The sequence below is a fragment of the Podarcis gaigeae genome (assembly GCF_964106915.1).
Source record: "Podarcis gaigeae genome assembly, chromosome: 11".
Classification (NCBI taxonomy): domain Eukaryota; kingdom Metazoa; phylum Chordata; class Lepidosauria; order Squamata; family Lacertidae; genus Podarcis; species Podarcis gaigeae.
In genome coordinates, this window is record NC_139687.1 from 61,682,834 (window position 1) to 61,695,748 (window position 12,915).

The 12,915-nt window shown below is 47.0% G+C and overlaps 1 protein-coding gene across 2 annotated transcripts in view; it reads right to left on the reverse strand.

Annotated features, from left to right (window-relative positions):
• Positions 1-1,128: 1,128 nt before the first annotated feature.
• NOL6 (nucleolar protein 6) overlaps positions 1,129-12,915 on the reverse strand; it is a 64,662-nt gene continuing 52,875 nt past the window's right edge. The window contains exons 24-26 of one of the 2 annotated variants that reach the window (XM_083702622.1): positions 9,910-10,110; positions 3,838-3,939; positions 1,129-1,590 (exon numbers count right to left, since the gene is read on the reverse strand). In XM_083702622.1, coding sequence (XP_083558748.1) covers positions 1,441-1,590; positions 3,838-3,939; positions 9,910-10,110 — 453 coding nt within the window. In that variant the 3' untranslated portion in view covers positions 1,129-1,440. Of the gene's footprint in view, positions 1,591-3,829; positions 3,940-9,909; positions 10,111-12,915 lie in introns of both variants that reach the window. The other variant, XM_083702623.1, reaches the window with a different exon arrangement.

A 12,915-nucleotide genomic window follows, 5' to 3' on the forward strand; every position in this document is an offset into this window, starting at 1 on the left:
TCAACCACAAGGCTGCAATATGAGTGTGCTGTGGCTCCTAACTAGAGCTTGGGGTTTTGTTTTGGTTTTTTAAAATGAATTAACAGCAGCACAACATTCTGCATCTTGAAAGCCTCTGTCTATTTTAAAAGTGGGAGACAGGTTTCTAGTCCTTAGGGCTGTGGATACGGCTTTCAAGGTGGAGAGATAACAGGAGGGAGTTCAGGAGACCATGCAGTGGTGGCTGACCCCCACCACAGATAGCTAGGAAAATCAGAATGAAGAAGGCAAAACGAACTTGAGTACAAGTGCATTTGCACCTCGTACCTATGGGACCGCCTCTCCCGGTATGCCCCGCAGAGGACCTTAAGGTCCATAAATAGCAACACCCTAGAGGTCCCGGGCCCTAAGGAAGTCAGATTAGCCTAAACCAGAGCCAAGGCCTTTTCAACACTGGCTCCGGCCTGGTGGAACACTCTTGTCTCATGAGACCAGGGCCCTGCAGGATCTGATTTCTTTCCGCAGGGTTCTTTCCGCAGAGTTGTTCCGCCTGGCCTTTGGCTTGGAATCAACTTGATCCTCTTCCCCTCTTTCCTTTCTCCTTCTGTGATGGAACTCCTATTTGGGGACTTCCCTGGCTTTTTTCTGGCCCACGTAGGACCAGTCTGGATAGTTGGCCTTGGTGAAGACTGGACGTTTTCATCCCCAAAAACGTTTTTGATTTGAGTTTCTACTGAAATGAGGCTGCATTTTAATGTTGTATTTTAATCTTGTTTTTAAGTTGTATTTCAATCAATTGTTTTATATCTGGTGTTAGCGCCCTGAGCTGGGTCTTGGCTGGGGAGGGCGGGGTATAAATGGATTATTATTATTATTATTATTATTATTATTATTATTATTTCTGCAGGCTAAAGGGCTCTGACATGGAAAATGGGAGCAAGCTTTCAGAGATTCTTCAGCTGTGAAGCCTGTACTTCAGGGGGTTGGCCTAGATGACCTTTGGAGACCCTTCCAATTCTATGATTCTAAGGTATAAGCATCCTGAATCGATTTAATGCCTGGGAGAGAAAAAACTCCCATAGTGAGTTCTGTATGTGCTAACTCGAGAGTAAAATAAGCTTTGGAGAAAACAGCATTTGACACCTTGACGGTTTTAAGAGGGTGTGATGTTTTAATTAGAATTCCACTGGACGAATAAAGGGAAATGTTCCAATTATTTCTTTGGCCTCGAAAGGTGGCGGAAGGAGGATTTAATAAGAGTTTCTACAATAACAAGAGTCCTTTATTAGGGAGGTCAAGTTTCTCTAAACTGGATGAGTCTACAGGAGGAAATAGGATCGAGAGAAGTTTGTATGTAATAAAAATACCTTTCTTATAAGACAGTTCTAAGTGGCAAAAGTTATGGCTGAGAACACACCCTGGGCAACACTTTATACATGCAGCACAAAGTTCCAAAAGGTTCTAAATGGACCATTTCTCTGTATGGACCTCTACCGACTTGACCAATCCTTCTCCCAAAATCTTGAAGTCTTCCAAAATGGCCTCCACATTGGGAACTGTCAGAGGCTCAGGGGCGAGCGAAGACATCATTCTTCCTTTCATGCTCAGTGCCTGTGATGGAACGAACAGATATAATAAGTGAGTTCAAGCCGTGGTTCAACCCAAACATTGTACCAAAACCGGGTTTAGAACCCAAAATCTGAACCGAAGTTCTGAACAGGTGGGCAAACCATGGTTTGCACCTCGCCTGTCTGGTTTCATTGTCCATCTGCTCAGCATTTCTGCTTCTGTGCTACAAGAGCCTCCAGAGGTGCAGAGAGTGTGGTTTTCCCATTTAGGTACCACAACAAAACTTGGTTAGCACAAACCATGGTTTCTAAACCACCACCTTTTCAGTGGTGACAACCGGTATTTGCAATTTCTTCCCCAAACCAACTTGCACAGAGCTGTGCAAGTTTATCTTTACAATGCCAGGTTGTAAAGGTAAGGGAAAAAATACCTTTTTTTACTTATCTGGCCAATTTAAGATGGTCTGATACCGTTTCTATCTTGCCGGTATAGATTCCATGCTTTGCAATAAATAATCTGTTGCTTTAGCGGGAAAACTGTCCTAAAACTTTCCAGCTACTCTGGAAGTGTGAGGAAGAAACCTTTGCTAAGCGATATGGTTTGCTAAACCGTACTCAAGTTTCTCCTTCAACCATGGTTTGGCATGATGCTTGAATTGAGCCCTGCTCCCTAGGCCTTGCTAGCCTCTGAAACTGAAAGCCGGTCTGAGCCATTTGAGCAGAATCTGTCTGCCAACAGCACCCCAGCTGATGCCCATAGCTACCCTGTTTCCCCCAAAATAAGACAGTGTCTTATATTAATTTTTGCTCCCACAGATGCGCTAGGTCTTATTTTCAGGGGATGTCTTATTTTTTCCATGAAGAAGAATACGGTACAAATTTATTGTTGAACAACAACAAAAAAAGGAAATTTATTACCTGTATGCGGTACAATGCCTTACGGTAGCTTCGGGGGCCTTATATTCCGGGGTGGCCTTATTATCGGGGAGGTCTTATATTCGGGGGAGGCCTTATATTACAGCGAGAGGCAAAACTGGAAGTAGGACTTATTTGGGGGGGGGTCTTACTTTTAGGGAAACAGGGTATCAACTTTTCCCTTTTCTTGCGAGGAATCCTATTCGGAATAAGGGAATGTCCCTTAAAAAAAGGGAAAAGTTGACAGCTATGCTGATGCACAAAATATATACACAACAGCACAGGGGCAGCCAATATGGTGCACCTGCCACCATGAGGACTAGGAACTTTGCTAGTAAAAAAAGGATGGTGGTGCTGGGGTGGGGGTGGGGAAAGGATGCTTGATTATTCGGCCAGCTCCATCAGATTCCATGCTAGAGGCTCTGTTCTGCAACCAGTCAGGCATGCCAAGCCACGCAAATTCCAACACCCTCTGACTCTTTTATCCACATGAGCAGTTGCAGTTACAAGGCAGCAGCCATGTAGATTTATTTATCCTTTGGCTGAAAGCCAGCAGTTCCCCAGCCTCTGCTCAAGTCACCTTTCCCTCCAGCTACCATACATCTTGCACTTCCAAAGTGGCGTCTTATGTGAGCTCACTGCAAAGCCCTTCATCAATCAGCTCTGGCCTTTCTCGTTCCTCATCACCTGCTCTCTCTCTCGATCTTCCAGCTTACTCCTCATCTATCCCCCTCTTACACCCTTTCTCCCCTCCAACCCAAAAGGTATCTGCATCTTTCGCCATGTCGCTGGCTGAAACAGCAGCCCCTCGCTCATCAGCCAAGATATCCCCTTTCTCTGCAAGCCTCTCCCTGAGCCATCCCTGCCTGTGTCACTTAACATCAGCTCTAAGCATTCTGGGACGCGGGTGGTGCTGTGGGTTAAACCACAGAGCCTAGGACTTGCCGATCAGAAGGTCGGCGGTTCAAATCCCTGCGATGGGGTGAGCTGCCGTTGCTCGGTCCCTGCTCCTGCCAACCTAGCAGTTCGAAAGCACGTCAAAGTGCAAGTAGATAAATAGGTACCACTCCAGCGGGAAGGTAAACGGTGTTTCCGTGCACTGCTCTGGTTCGCCAGAAGTGGCTTCGTCATGCCGGCCACATGACCCGGCTCCCTCCGCCAGTAAAGCGAGATGAGCGCAGCAACCCCAGAGTCAGCCACGACTGAACCTAATGGTCAGGGGTCCCTTTACCTTTACCTAAGCATTCTGGCAGGCAGAACGCTTTCTCGCCACCTCTATTTGCTACCCAGTGCCTTGCACCCTGTGCAATTGCGACCCAGAACCCAGGTTACAAAAATACACATGGTCCAAATCCCAGGGTTCAGACCGCCTCACCTTGAAAGGCTGTGGCTCGAAGGCCGAAGGCTTCCAGAGGACTCCCATTACCTCTCCTCCATGCTTGTCGTAGAAAAACATCGCCAGGTCACCAAATGCCTCCTGCAAAGGAGAGAAGTTTGGAAGAGACCGGGGTTAAGCTGATGGTTTTGGAAGGACAACATCGATCTAAACCTGCATTGATACAAGGTGCCAAACGAAAACTTCTGCAAAGATTGCATGGTTAGAATATAGCACAAAAGTTTATGTCACAAACGGAGCAATAAAAAAAACGCGATAAGGTGTAGAAAAAGGACTCTGAAAGCAACAAATTTTAAAATTGAACTAAGCGTCACCGGTTCCAATTATTCCCAGGGATTCTCAATGCAGACGCGATGTCCTCAAAGCCATTCCACCTCGCAGCGTTTTAGGTTATGTAATGTTATTCGTTCCTGTGATATGACCAGGTTGGGTTTAACCAAGAAGAAATAAAAAGTTGTTTATGAGATTTATTCCAGATCTTAGGTATGTTGATTATCTCTGGCACTTGCAAGTTTACACCTGGTCTCTGATATGCAGATTGCACAGAAACTCAAAAAATAAGGCGCTCAAAGGTGATGGTTGTTGTGAGACACGGCGGAGGAATGCGTTCCTGCCCCAGGGGGAGACTGAGCAGCCTGAATTATGCTTCTTTGTCGCATTTTGGCTAGGGAGAAAACTGAGAGGAGGGTCAGACTGACAGATGGAGATTGGGTGAAGCTTGCCAATACATTCCTATAAGACTTAAGCTAGGCATGTCTTGCCTCATCAGCCATTGCAAATAAACAAATGACTCTAAAACTGTTTAGAACTGAGCAAAGCCTCAACATCACCTACCCACATATATCTGCCCAACGCCCATCAAGGTCACACACGGGTCAATCTTTATCTCTGTTAAGACCTACCCTGACATAAGAGATTCACAGAAGACTGGTGTAAATTTACGGAATATTTGAAAAGCAATTGTGACAATCAGATTACGTTTGTAGGTTTGCAAGAAGTATTGCGAGGTGAGTTATTTGAATTATTGCAAAAATGGATAAAGAGGAGGATTGTTAGTTAAGAGAATTAAAGGTAATATGAATTTAAGAAATAATAAGAATTGTGGATCATCAGAGGTGCTGATGGAAGTCCAAAAAAATTGTGTAAGATGTGAAGTTTTGTGGTATGTATGACAGAATATACTAAAATTATTATATATATATAAAAGACCTACCCTGACATAAAGCTAATGCATCATTGTATGGACAAAATAAAGCTGAGCTCCTGTTGAATTCTCTATTTGTTTTAAGGGGAGAGGAAGAGAGACCAGTAGCTTCTTTCCTAAGCAGCTGAGTGCAGCCCCTGATGTCCCAAGGCCACGCAGAGAGCCCCTCTTGTGTCACAACAACATCTGGAAAATAGCCAGTAAACTGACTGAAAACTGCTTGCTTGTTTCGCAATGCAGGCGGGAAGCAGATTTCTAGATTAGCTTGCTGTGCATAATGCACCCAAGGGGCTCAGAGACTGTGACGGAGATTTCCCCCAACCCACCCCGGATGTTTTGGACTTCAGCTCAGCTTTGCAGGCTGGGGCTTGTGGGAATTGTAACCCAAAACATTTGGATGGCAGCAGGTTGGAGAAAGCTGCCATAACCCTCCTTCCACATAAATGAATGGGTATTGTTTACTCATAGAATCATAGAACTGCAGTTGGAAGGGACACCCCCTCTAAGGAACATCTAGTCCAACCCCCTGCAAAGCAGGGATCTCAACACACCGTCCCCCATCCAATTTGAAACCATAGTGGACCCTGCTTAGCTTTGCAAATGCGCTAGCAGTTTTATTGCTGGACAAGGACTAGGGGGAACTGAAATTGCATTTTAACCTGTATTTTAAATTGTTTTTTCTCCCCCCCCCCATTACGTTTTTATTGTAATTTTACTGATGTTAGCCACCTTGAGCCCAGCTCTGGCTGGGGAGGGTGGGGTATAAATAAAATATTATTATTATTATTATTATTATTATTATTATTATTATTATTATTATTATTATATTATTATTATTATTATTATTATTATTATTATTATTATTAAGCTCTACCCTCAAAGTATACCACTGCAGTCATGTCAAAATCTCACTTCCATCAAACCCCTCCTCTGGGTCCAGTTTTTCTTTTCATTAATAAATCATTCCCAGAATTGGCGAGGTTCGTTTGATACCAGGAAACCGAGCCTTTAGCACCCCCGTCCTAGTCCCATGGAACTCCCTGCCACTAGAGATTCCTTCTGTGCCAGCTCTACAAATACCTGCTGAAACGGTTTCTGTTCTGCCAAGCCTATGAGGGCAATTAAGAGAACACTCTTCCACGGTGATGAACTGATGCCCGCTATTTAATTTTGTAATGGTTTTATTGTATGGGTTTACGTTTTTATTGCTGTAAATTGTGTGTGTGTTATGCAACATTGGTATAGAAATAATTTTATTTGTATGCAGCAAGCTATTAATATATTAATATATTAATAATATATTAATAATATATTAATATATAACTAATTAATACTATATTAAGTCTGCACGGTCGTTGGCTCAGCCACTAACCTCACGTGACCTGATAATAACTCAGCCTATGCACGTGCATAAGAAAATAAGAACAGCCGGATCAGGTCCATGCCCCATTTAGTCCATCATTCTGCTCTCACAGTAGCCACCCAGGCACCTCAAGGGAAAACTGAATACCCATGCCTCCTGTGGGAGTGAGTTCCACAGATTAACCGTAAAGAGGAGGCGATCCTGGGCTGCCCCTGCAGAGGGCAAGGGAGGCCAGGTATAAGTTTGCGCAACGGAAACAGTTGACTGGGTGCAACGGAAACCACTGCACATTGCAGTGGCCTTCCAATTCTTTTGAGCCCATGGTGCCTTTGACCAACTGCATATTTTTTGCGGCTCCCCTGTGGGGTTTAATTACAGGATGTAATGCACATACCATTCTGAAGGAAATCAGCCCTGAGTGCTCACTGGAAGGACAGATCCTGAAGCTGAGGCTCCAAGACTTTGGCCACCTCATGAGAAGAGAAGACTCCCTGGAAAAGACCCTGATGTTGGGAAAGATGGAGGGCGCAAGGAGAAGGGGACGACAGAGGAAGAGATGGTGGGACAGTGTTCTCGAAGCTACCAGCATGAGTTTGACCAAACTGCGAGAGGCAGTGGAAGAGAGGAGTGCCTGGCGTGCTCTGGTCCAGGGGGTCAAGAAGAGGCGGACACGACTAAACAACTAAACAACAACAATGCACATAAGTGGGAGTAGGAGCAGCAGCAGCAGCAGCAGCAGCAGAAGGACTCAGGGCAGAATCATGGAGAGAGAAAGATCAAGAGAGAGATTTGCAGATGTGCAGCAAGGATGACTGATGTGAATAGGGAGAAAGAGGAGGAGGCTGCAGAGACACACAGGTTGAAAACCTCTGCCACAATGCATTAACTCGAACGCGGATGATGATGCTATTATACTAATAAGCCTGAGAGATTACGGTTTATGTCTGGGCGCAGAGGAATAAGTTGTTGTTTAGTCGTTTAGTCGTGTCCAACTCTTCGTGACCCGTGGACCAGACCACACCAGGCACTCCTGTCTTCCACTGCCTCTCGCAGTTTGGTCAAACTAACGTTCGTAGCTTCGAGAACACTGTCCAACCATCTCGTCCTCTGTTGTCCCCTTCTCCTTGTCCCCTCCATCTTTCCCAGCATCAGGGTCTTCTTCAGGGAGTCTTCTCTTCTCATGAGGTGGCCAAAGTATTGGAGTCTCAGCTTCAGGATCTGTCCTTCCAGTGAGCACTCAGGGCTGATTTCCTCCAGAATGGAGGGGTTTGATTTTCTTGCAGTCCATGGGACTCTCAAGAGTCTCCTCCAGCACCAGAATTCAAAAGCATCCATTCTTCGGCGATCAGCCTTCTTGATGGTCCAGCTCTCACTTCCATACATCACTACTGGGAAAACCATAGCTTTAACTATACGGTTAAACCATAGCTTTAATAGAGGAATATACACGGTGCTAATCGGGGGCCCCCGCCTTTTCTCATGACGGACGCTTGCTGAATGAAGCCGTGTGTGCTAATAATGTCAGGAGGAATATTGCTATGTGCCCTGCCAGGATTCTGAACCTTCTTGTTAAAAACCACAGCGTGATTCAGAAGCTGCTGAAGCAACAAAAGCCAGATGCTTTTAAAAAATAATAATAACAAGGAAGGGTTACGCGCTGCCTGGGAAACTTCCCTTTTGCCAGGAGTCAACCGAGACACAGATCAGGACAGAACCTGTTCTCTCGCTCTGTTGCAAGGAGATTGTCGAAGAATTGGCTGGGTCTGGGAACGGCCTGGGTGTCACCGGGTTCTCCAAAAGCAGCTGTTGCTTGCTTGCACGGTGAATCCCTCCTTTTTTATCTTATTTTCCTGGAGTTTGCAGCGGCAACACCTCTGAGGCAACTTTGTGGCCTGCATTAAGCAATCTACGTCCCGGCCGAGAGAGCTAGCAGCTCTGCTGCTTACGTTTATAAGTTTCTGCCTAGGTTTCTGCTGCAGATAGAGACTTGTAAAGCTCAGCACGGCACGAGAAGAAGAGGGTAGGGTTAAGTTCTCCTCCCTGCCTTGTGACACCAGAATCCGTGGACATCCAAAGAAGCTGCGCATTGGAAAATTCAAGGCAGAGCAAAGGAAACCTTTGAACTGTTAAACTGCGGAACTCGCTGCCACAGCAGGCAGGCATGGCCACTAGCTCGGAACCGCAGCGTGATTGTTTGTACTGCTTTATTTTGGATTCAGAGCTTGTAACTTTTGTTGTAATTTTGCATTGAAAATAAAAAACATTAAACATACAAATAAAAACCCACACACAGCTCAAGAGTCAAAAGCCATGTTAAATAGGTGCATTTAGTATTTGCCAGAAGCTGTATAATGAAGGTGCCAAGCAGCCCAACAAGGACTGAAGGTGAGAGTCAACTAAATTTTACTCAGAGTGCATCCAATAAAATACATGACCAAGTAAGGTCCATTCATTTCAACAGGTGCTCAGTGGCAACAGAACTCTGGCCAACTCTTGTGAAGGAGAAAACTGCATGGAGAAGGGGACGGAATGGAGTATCCTGCAGGAGGAGATGGCCAGCAGGCACACCAAACATAATAATAATAATAATAATAATAATAATAATAATAATAATAATAATAATAATTTATTTATTTATACATACATACATACATACATACATACATACCCCACCCATCTGGCTGGGTTTCCCCAGCCACTCTGGGCGGCTTCCAACAGAATATAGAAGCACTCCAGGCCAGACATAGCTCAGTCGGTAGAGCATGTGACTCTAAATCACAGGGTGGTGGGTTCGAGTTCTGCTCTGGGTGAAAGATTTCTGCATTGCAGGAGGGTTGGAGCAGATGATCCTCATTGTCCCTTACTAACTCTAGGCTTGTATGATCCCTCTCTTCTGATCATAGCTGTCAACTTACAGATTTGAAAATAAGAGACCAGCAGCCTCGAAAATAAAGGATCAGCAGCCAAAATAAGGGATTTTAGTCTACCAGCAGCCAAACGAAGCCTCAAGTGGTGGTTCCCATAGCGCAGCAACCCGGCAAAGGGGATGCAGCAAGGAAAATCACCGTCACCTCTCCGCTGGGAAGCACTGAGCAAAGGCGAGTCCCCAGGCAATGCGGCCAATTTGATCGGCACAAGGAATGCAAGCTCCACCCCCCAGTCGTTCTTAGACTCCTTATTGGGTGAGCAACACAGCCAAGCAACACAGTTGGAGCCTCCCTCCTCCTTGGCCGGCAGGGAGGAAGGGAGAGGAGATGCTTCCTTTGAAACCCGGGAAATTTAAGGGACATCATCAATAAGGAACAGCAGTGAGACATGGTGCTGGGATAAGGGAGTTTCCCGCCAAATAAGGGACGCTTGACAGCTATGCTTCTGATACAAACTCAGTCCTGGCAAACGTATAACAATTTGGTGCAGCTCCCTTGTATGATTCCAGTGAGCATGGAACATATGCTTGCGTTATTTTCCCCCAGTTCCTGCTTACCTGCAGCTCTCGGAGGTACAGCTGAGCCGGGTCGTAATCCACCACTGGGAAAGCTGAGGTTTTGACAGCCGCACTGCTTTTCAACGTTCCCCGGAAGAAGGACTTGACCGGCCGGTCCACTGCCTCCAGGTGCCTCGGGATCTGCTTGGGGTTCAGGTGGATGAGGACGTCGTAGAAGTCCAGAGGAGGGCGGAAGACCATCTGCCAAGGGGGAAGCCATGTCAAAATGGGGCTCAGCGGCAAGGGAAATGTGGAGCCGAGTCCCAAAGGAGGGGGAGAAGGAAGTTTTGCCAGCTAGCATCATCTCACCCAGGCCCGACCAGGGTCTCAGAAACCACAGCAATTGGTTAGCAATGCAAGAGTGACGGACTGAGCTGTGATTCCTGCACTGCAACCAGGGTTAGAATCTCAGATATATAACCCAGGTGCTTCCTTAAACCAGGGTTACAGACGCCAAAACGGAATGCCTAGGTGCCATTTTTGGACCAGACGACTTTTTGGTTCCCTGGGCGTGTACTGTGGCCGACAGTCAGGTAGAGGGACCCCTGACCATTAGGTCCAGTCGTGTACGACTCTGGGGTTGCGGCGCTCATCTCGCTTTATTGGCCGAGGGAGCCGGCGTACAGCTTCCGGGTCATGTGGCCAGCATGACTAAGCCACTTCTGACGAACCAGAGCAGCATTGCACAGAAACGCCGTTTACCTTCCCTCCAGAGAGGTACCTATTTATCTACTTGCACTTTGACGAGCTTTCGAACTGCTAGGTTGGCAGGAGCAGGGACCGAGCAACGGGAGCTCACCCCGTCGCAGGGATTTGAACCGCCGACCTTCCAATCAGCAAGCCCTAGGCTCTGTGGTTTAACCCACAGCACCAACCCCTTGTTTATTTTTCGTGGCACTGCGAGAGATTAGAGGGCACCACGATTAACTTGCCCAGCACTAGGGAATGAATTAAAGATAACGTCCCTGCTTTACTCGGTCCAGTAGACCTGAAGGAGCGTCTCCACCCCAGACACTGGGGTCCAGATCCAACGGCCCTCGCTGCAAGAAGCCAAGTTACAGGGAACCAGGCAGAGGGCCTTCTCTGTAGTGGCACCCGCCCTGTGGAATGCCCCCCCCCACCAGATGTCAAAGAGAACAACAACTACCAGACTTTTAGAAGACATCTGAAGGCAGCCCTGTTGAGGGAAGCTTTTAATGTTTGATGCATTACAGTATTTTAATATTTTGTTGGAAGCTGCCCAGAATGGCTGGGGAAGCCCAGCCAGATGGGCAGGGTATAAATAATAAATCATCATCATCTTGGTGCTGTGATGCCTAGCACTGTGACTGAAGATAATCTCCAGATCAGGACATAAAGCTGCGAGGGTTGTGGGAGATGCCTCTGGCTTGCAGGCCTCAAGCTGGCCATGTCTGCAGTAAGCTAGTCTTTTGGAAAATAACATATATATATATATATATTAAAAATATCAGATCTCAGCAGCTGAAAGTCATGCAAGCACAGCGCTCCGCTTCTGCATCTGCAGAGATGCTGAATCACCGTGAGTTGAGTTTCTCGGGTTTGCTCACCAGCTTTCTCCCTGCCAAGGAGGAACCCACAGCACCAACTTTTGCAGGCTTGCAACGCAAACCGCAAAATAAGAACAGAGAGCTCTGGAAGAGGTGCTGCAACGGCATGGCAGCTTCAGGAAGTGGTTGTCACTCTCACGTGGGCCTCCCCAAAACGCCCAGCTCTACAACAACCGTATCGTGCGCAATATCATGCATCATGAGTGCGGTACTCGGGGCAGCTATGGTGACACGTCTGAGCTTTGCAAAAACAAACTGGCAACACAGCAGAAGAGACTTAGCCGGGGGGGGGGGGCGGTATCTGAATCGACTCTTTGTTCTCTCAAAAAAAATGACAAATTGAAATTTGATGACGAAAGCCACAGAACCGCAGAGCTAAGATAAACTCAATTCCGCAGCCTCCGTCAACTAAGATGCACCTGACAAAGTGGCCTCGAGTCCACAAAAAATTGTTAAGTGTTTAAGGTGCCACAAATGGTCTTTGATTTGCAGCAGTCGCAGAGACTAACTAATGCAGCTGCCCCTCTGGAAACCGAATCGACTATGAAAGATGAAGAGAATGATGACTTGTGACATTTCATTCTGCAGTTTTAAAATCGTTTTGAGTAATTACCGTATTTTTCGCTCTATAGGATGCACTTTTCCCCCTCCAAAAATGAAGGGGAAATGTGTGTACGTCCTATGGAGCGAATGCAGGCTCCTTGGCTTCAGTGATAGCAACGCAAAGCCTCCGAAGCGCAGAGGGAGAGCTCCCCCCGTGCTCCGGAAGCTTCGCGTTGCTTTTGCTGAAGCCGCCTGAAGCCCCCGGAGCGCAGGGGGAACTCTGTGCTCCGGGGGCTGCAGGCAGCTATCCGCAAGCCTTTGGAGCGCAGCAGGAGTTCCCGCTGAAGCCGCCTGAAGCCTGGAGAGCGAGAGGGGTCAGTGCACACCGATCCCTCTTGCTCTCCAGGTTTCGCTTCGCTGGGGAGGCGCTGCACAGTTTTCCCTGGAAGGGGCTCCGTTTCTCCTCCCGCTTCGCTGAATGGGCGCTGAGCAGAGAGGGGGATCATTTTCCCCCCTGTTCTCCCCCTCCTATGGTAGATTTGGAAGGGACAGAATCGTAGAGTTGGAAGGGACACCAAAGGTCATCTAGTCCAACCCCCCTGGCAATGCAGGAAACTCTGCTAAAGCATCCACGGTGCATTTAAACCGGCTTTGTTAGTGACGGGGAAGCAGGAGCAGCTATTGTAAGACACTGAAGCCCCAGGTCCAAGCCCTCTACTGGGACTCTTATTCGGTCATTTACAAACCTTCTGTCACGAGGACTAGAAACTTACCTTTAAAAAATGAAATGAAAGGAGGATATCAAGTCCCAAGGGGAAAGGTTTAAGGAATTGGGTGTGTTTGCCGTGGGAAAGAGAAGGAGGAGGGAGGGTTCAGAAACCTGAATGGCTGAATG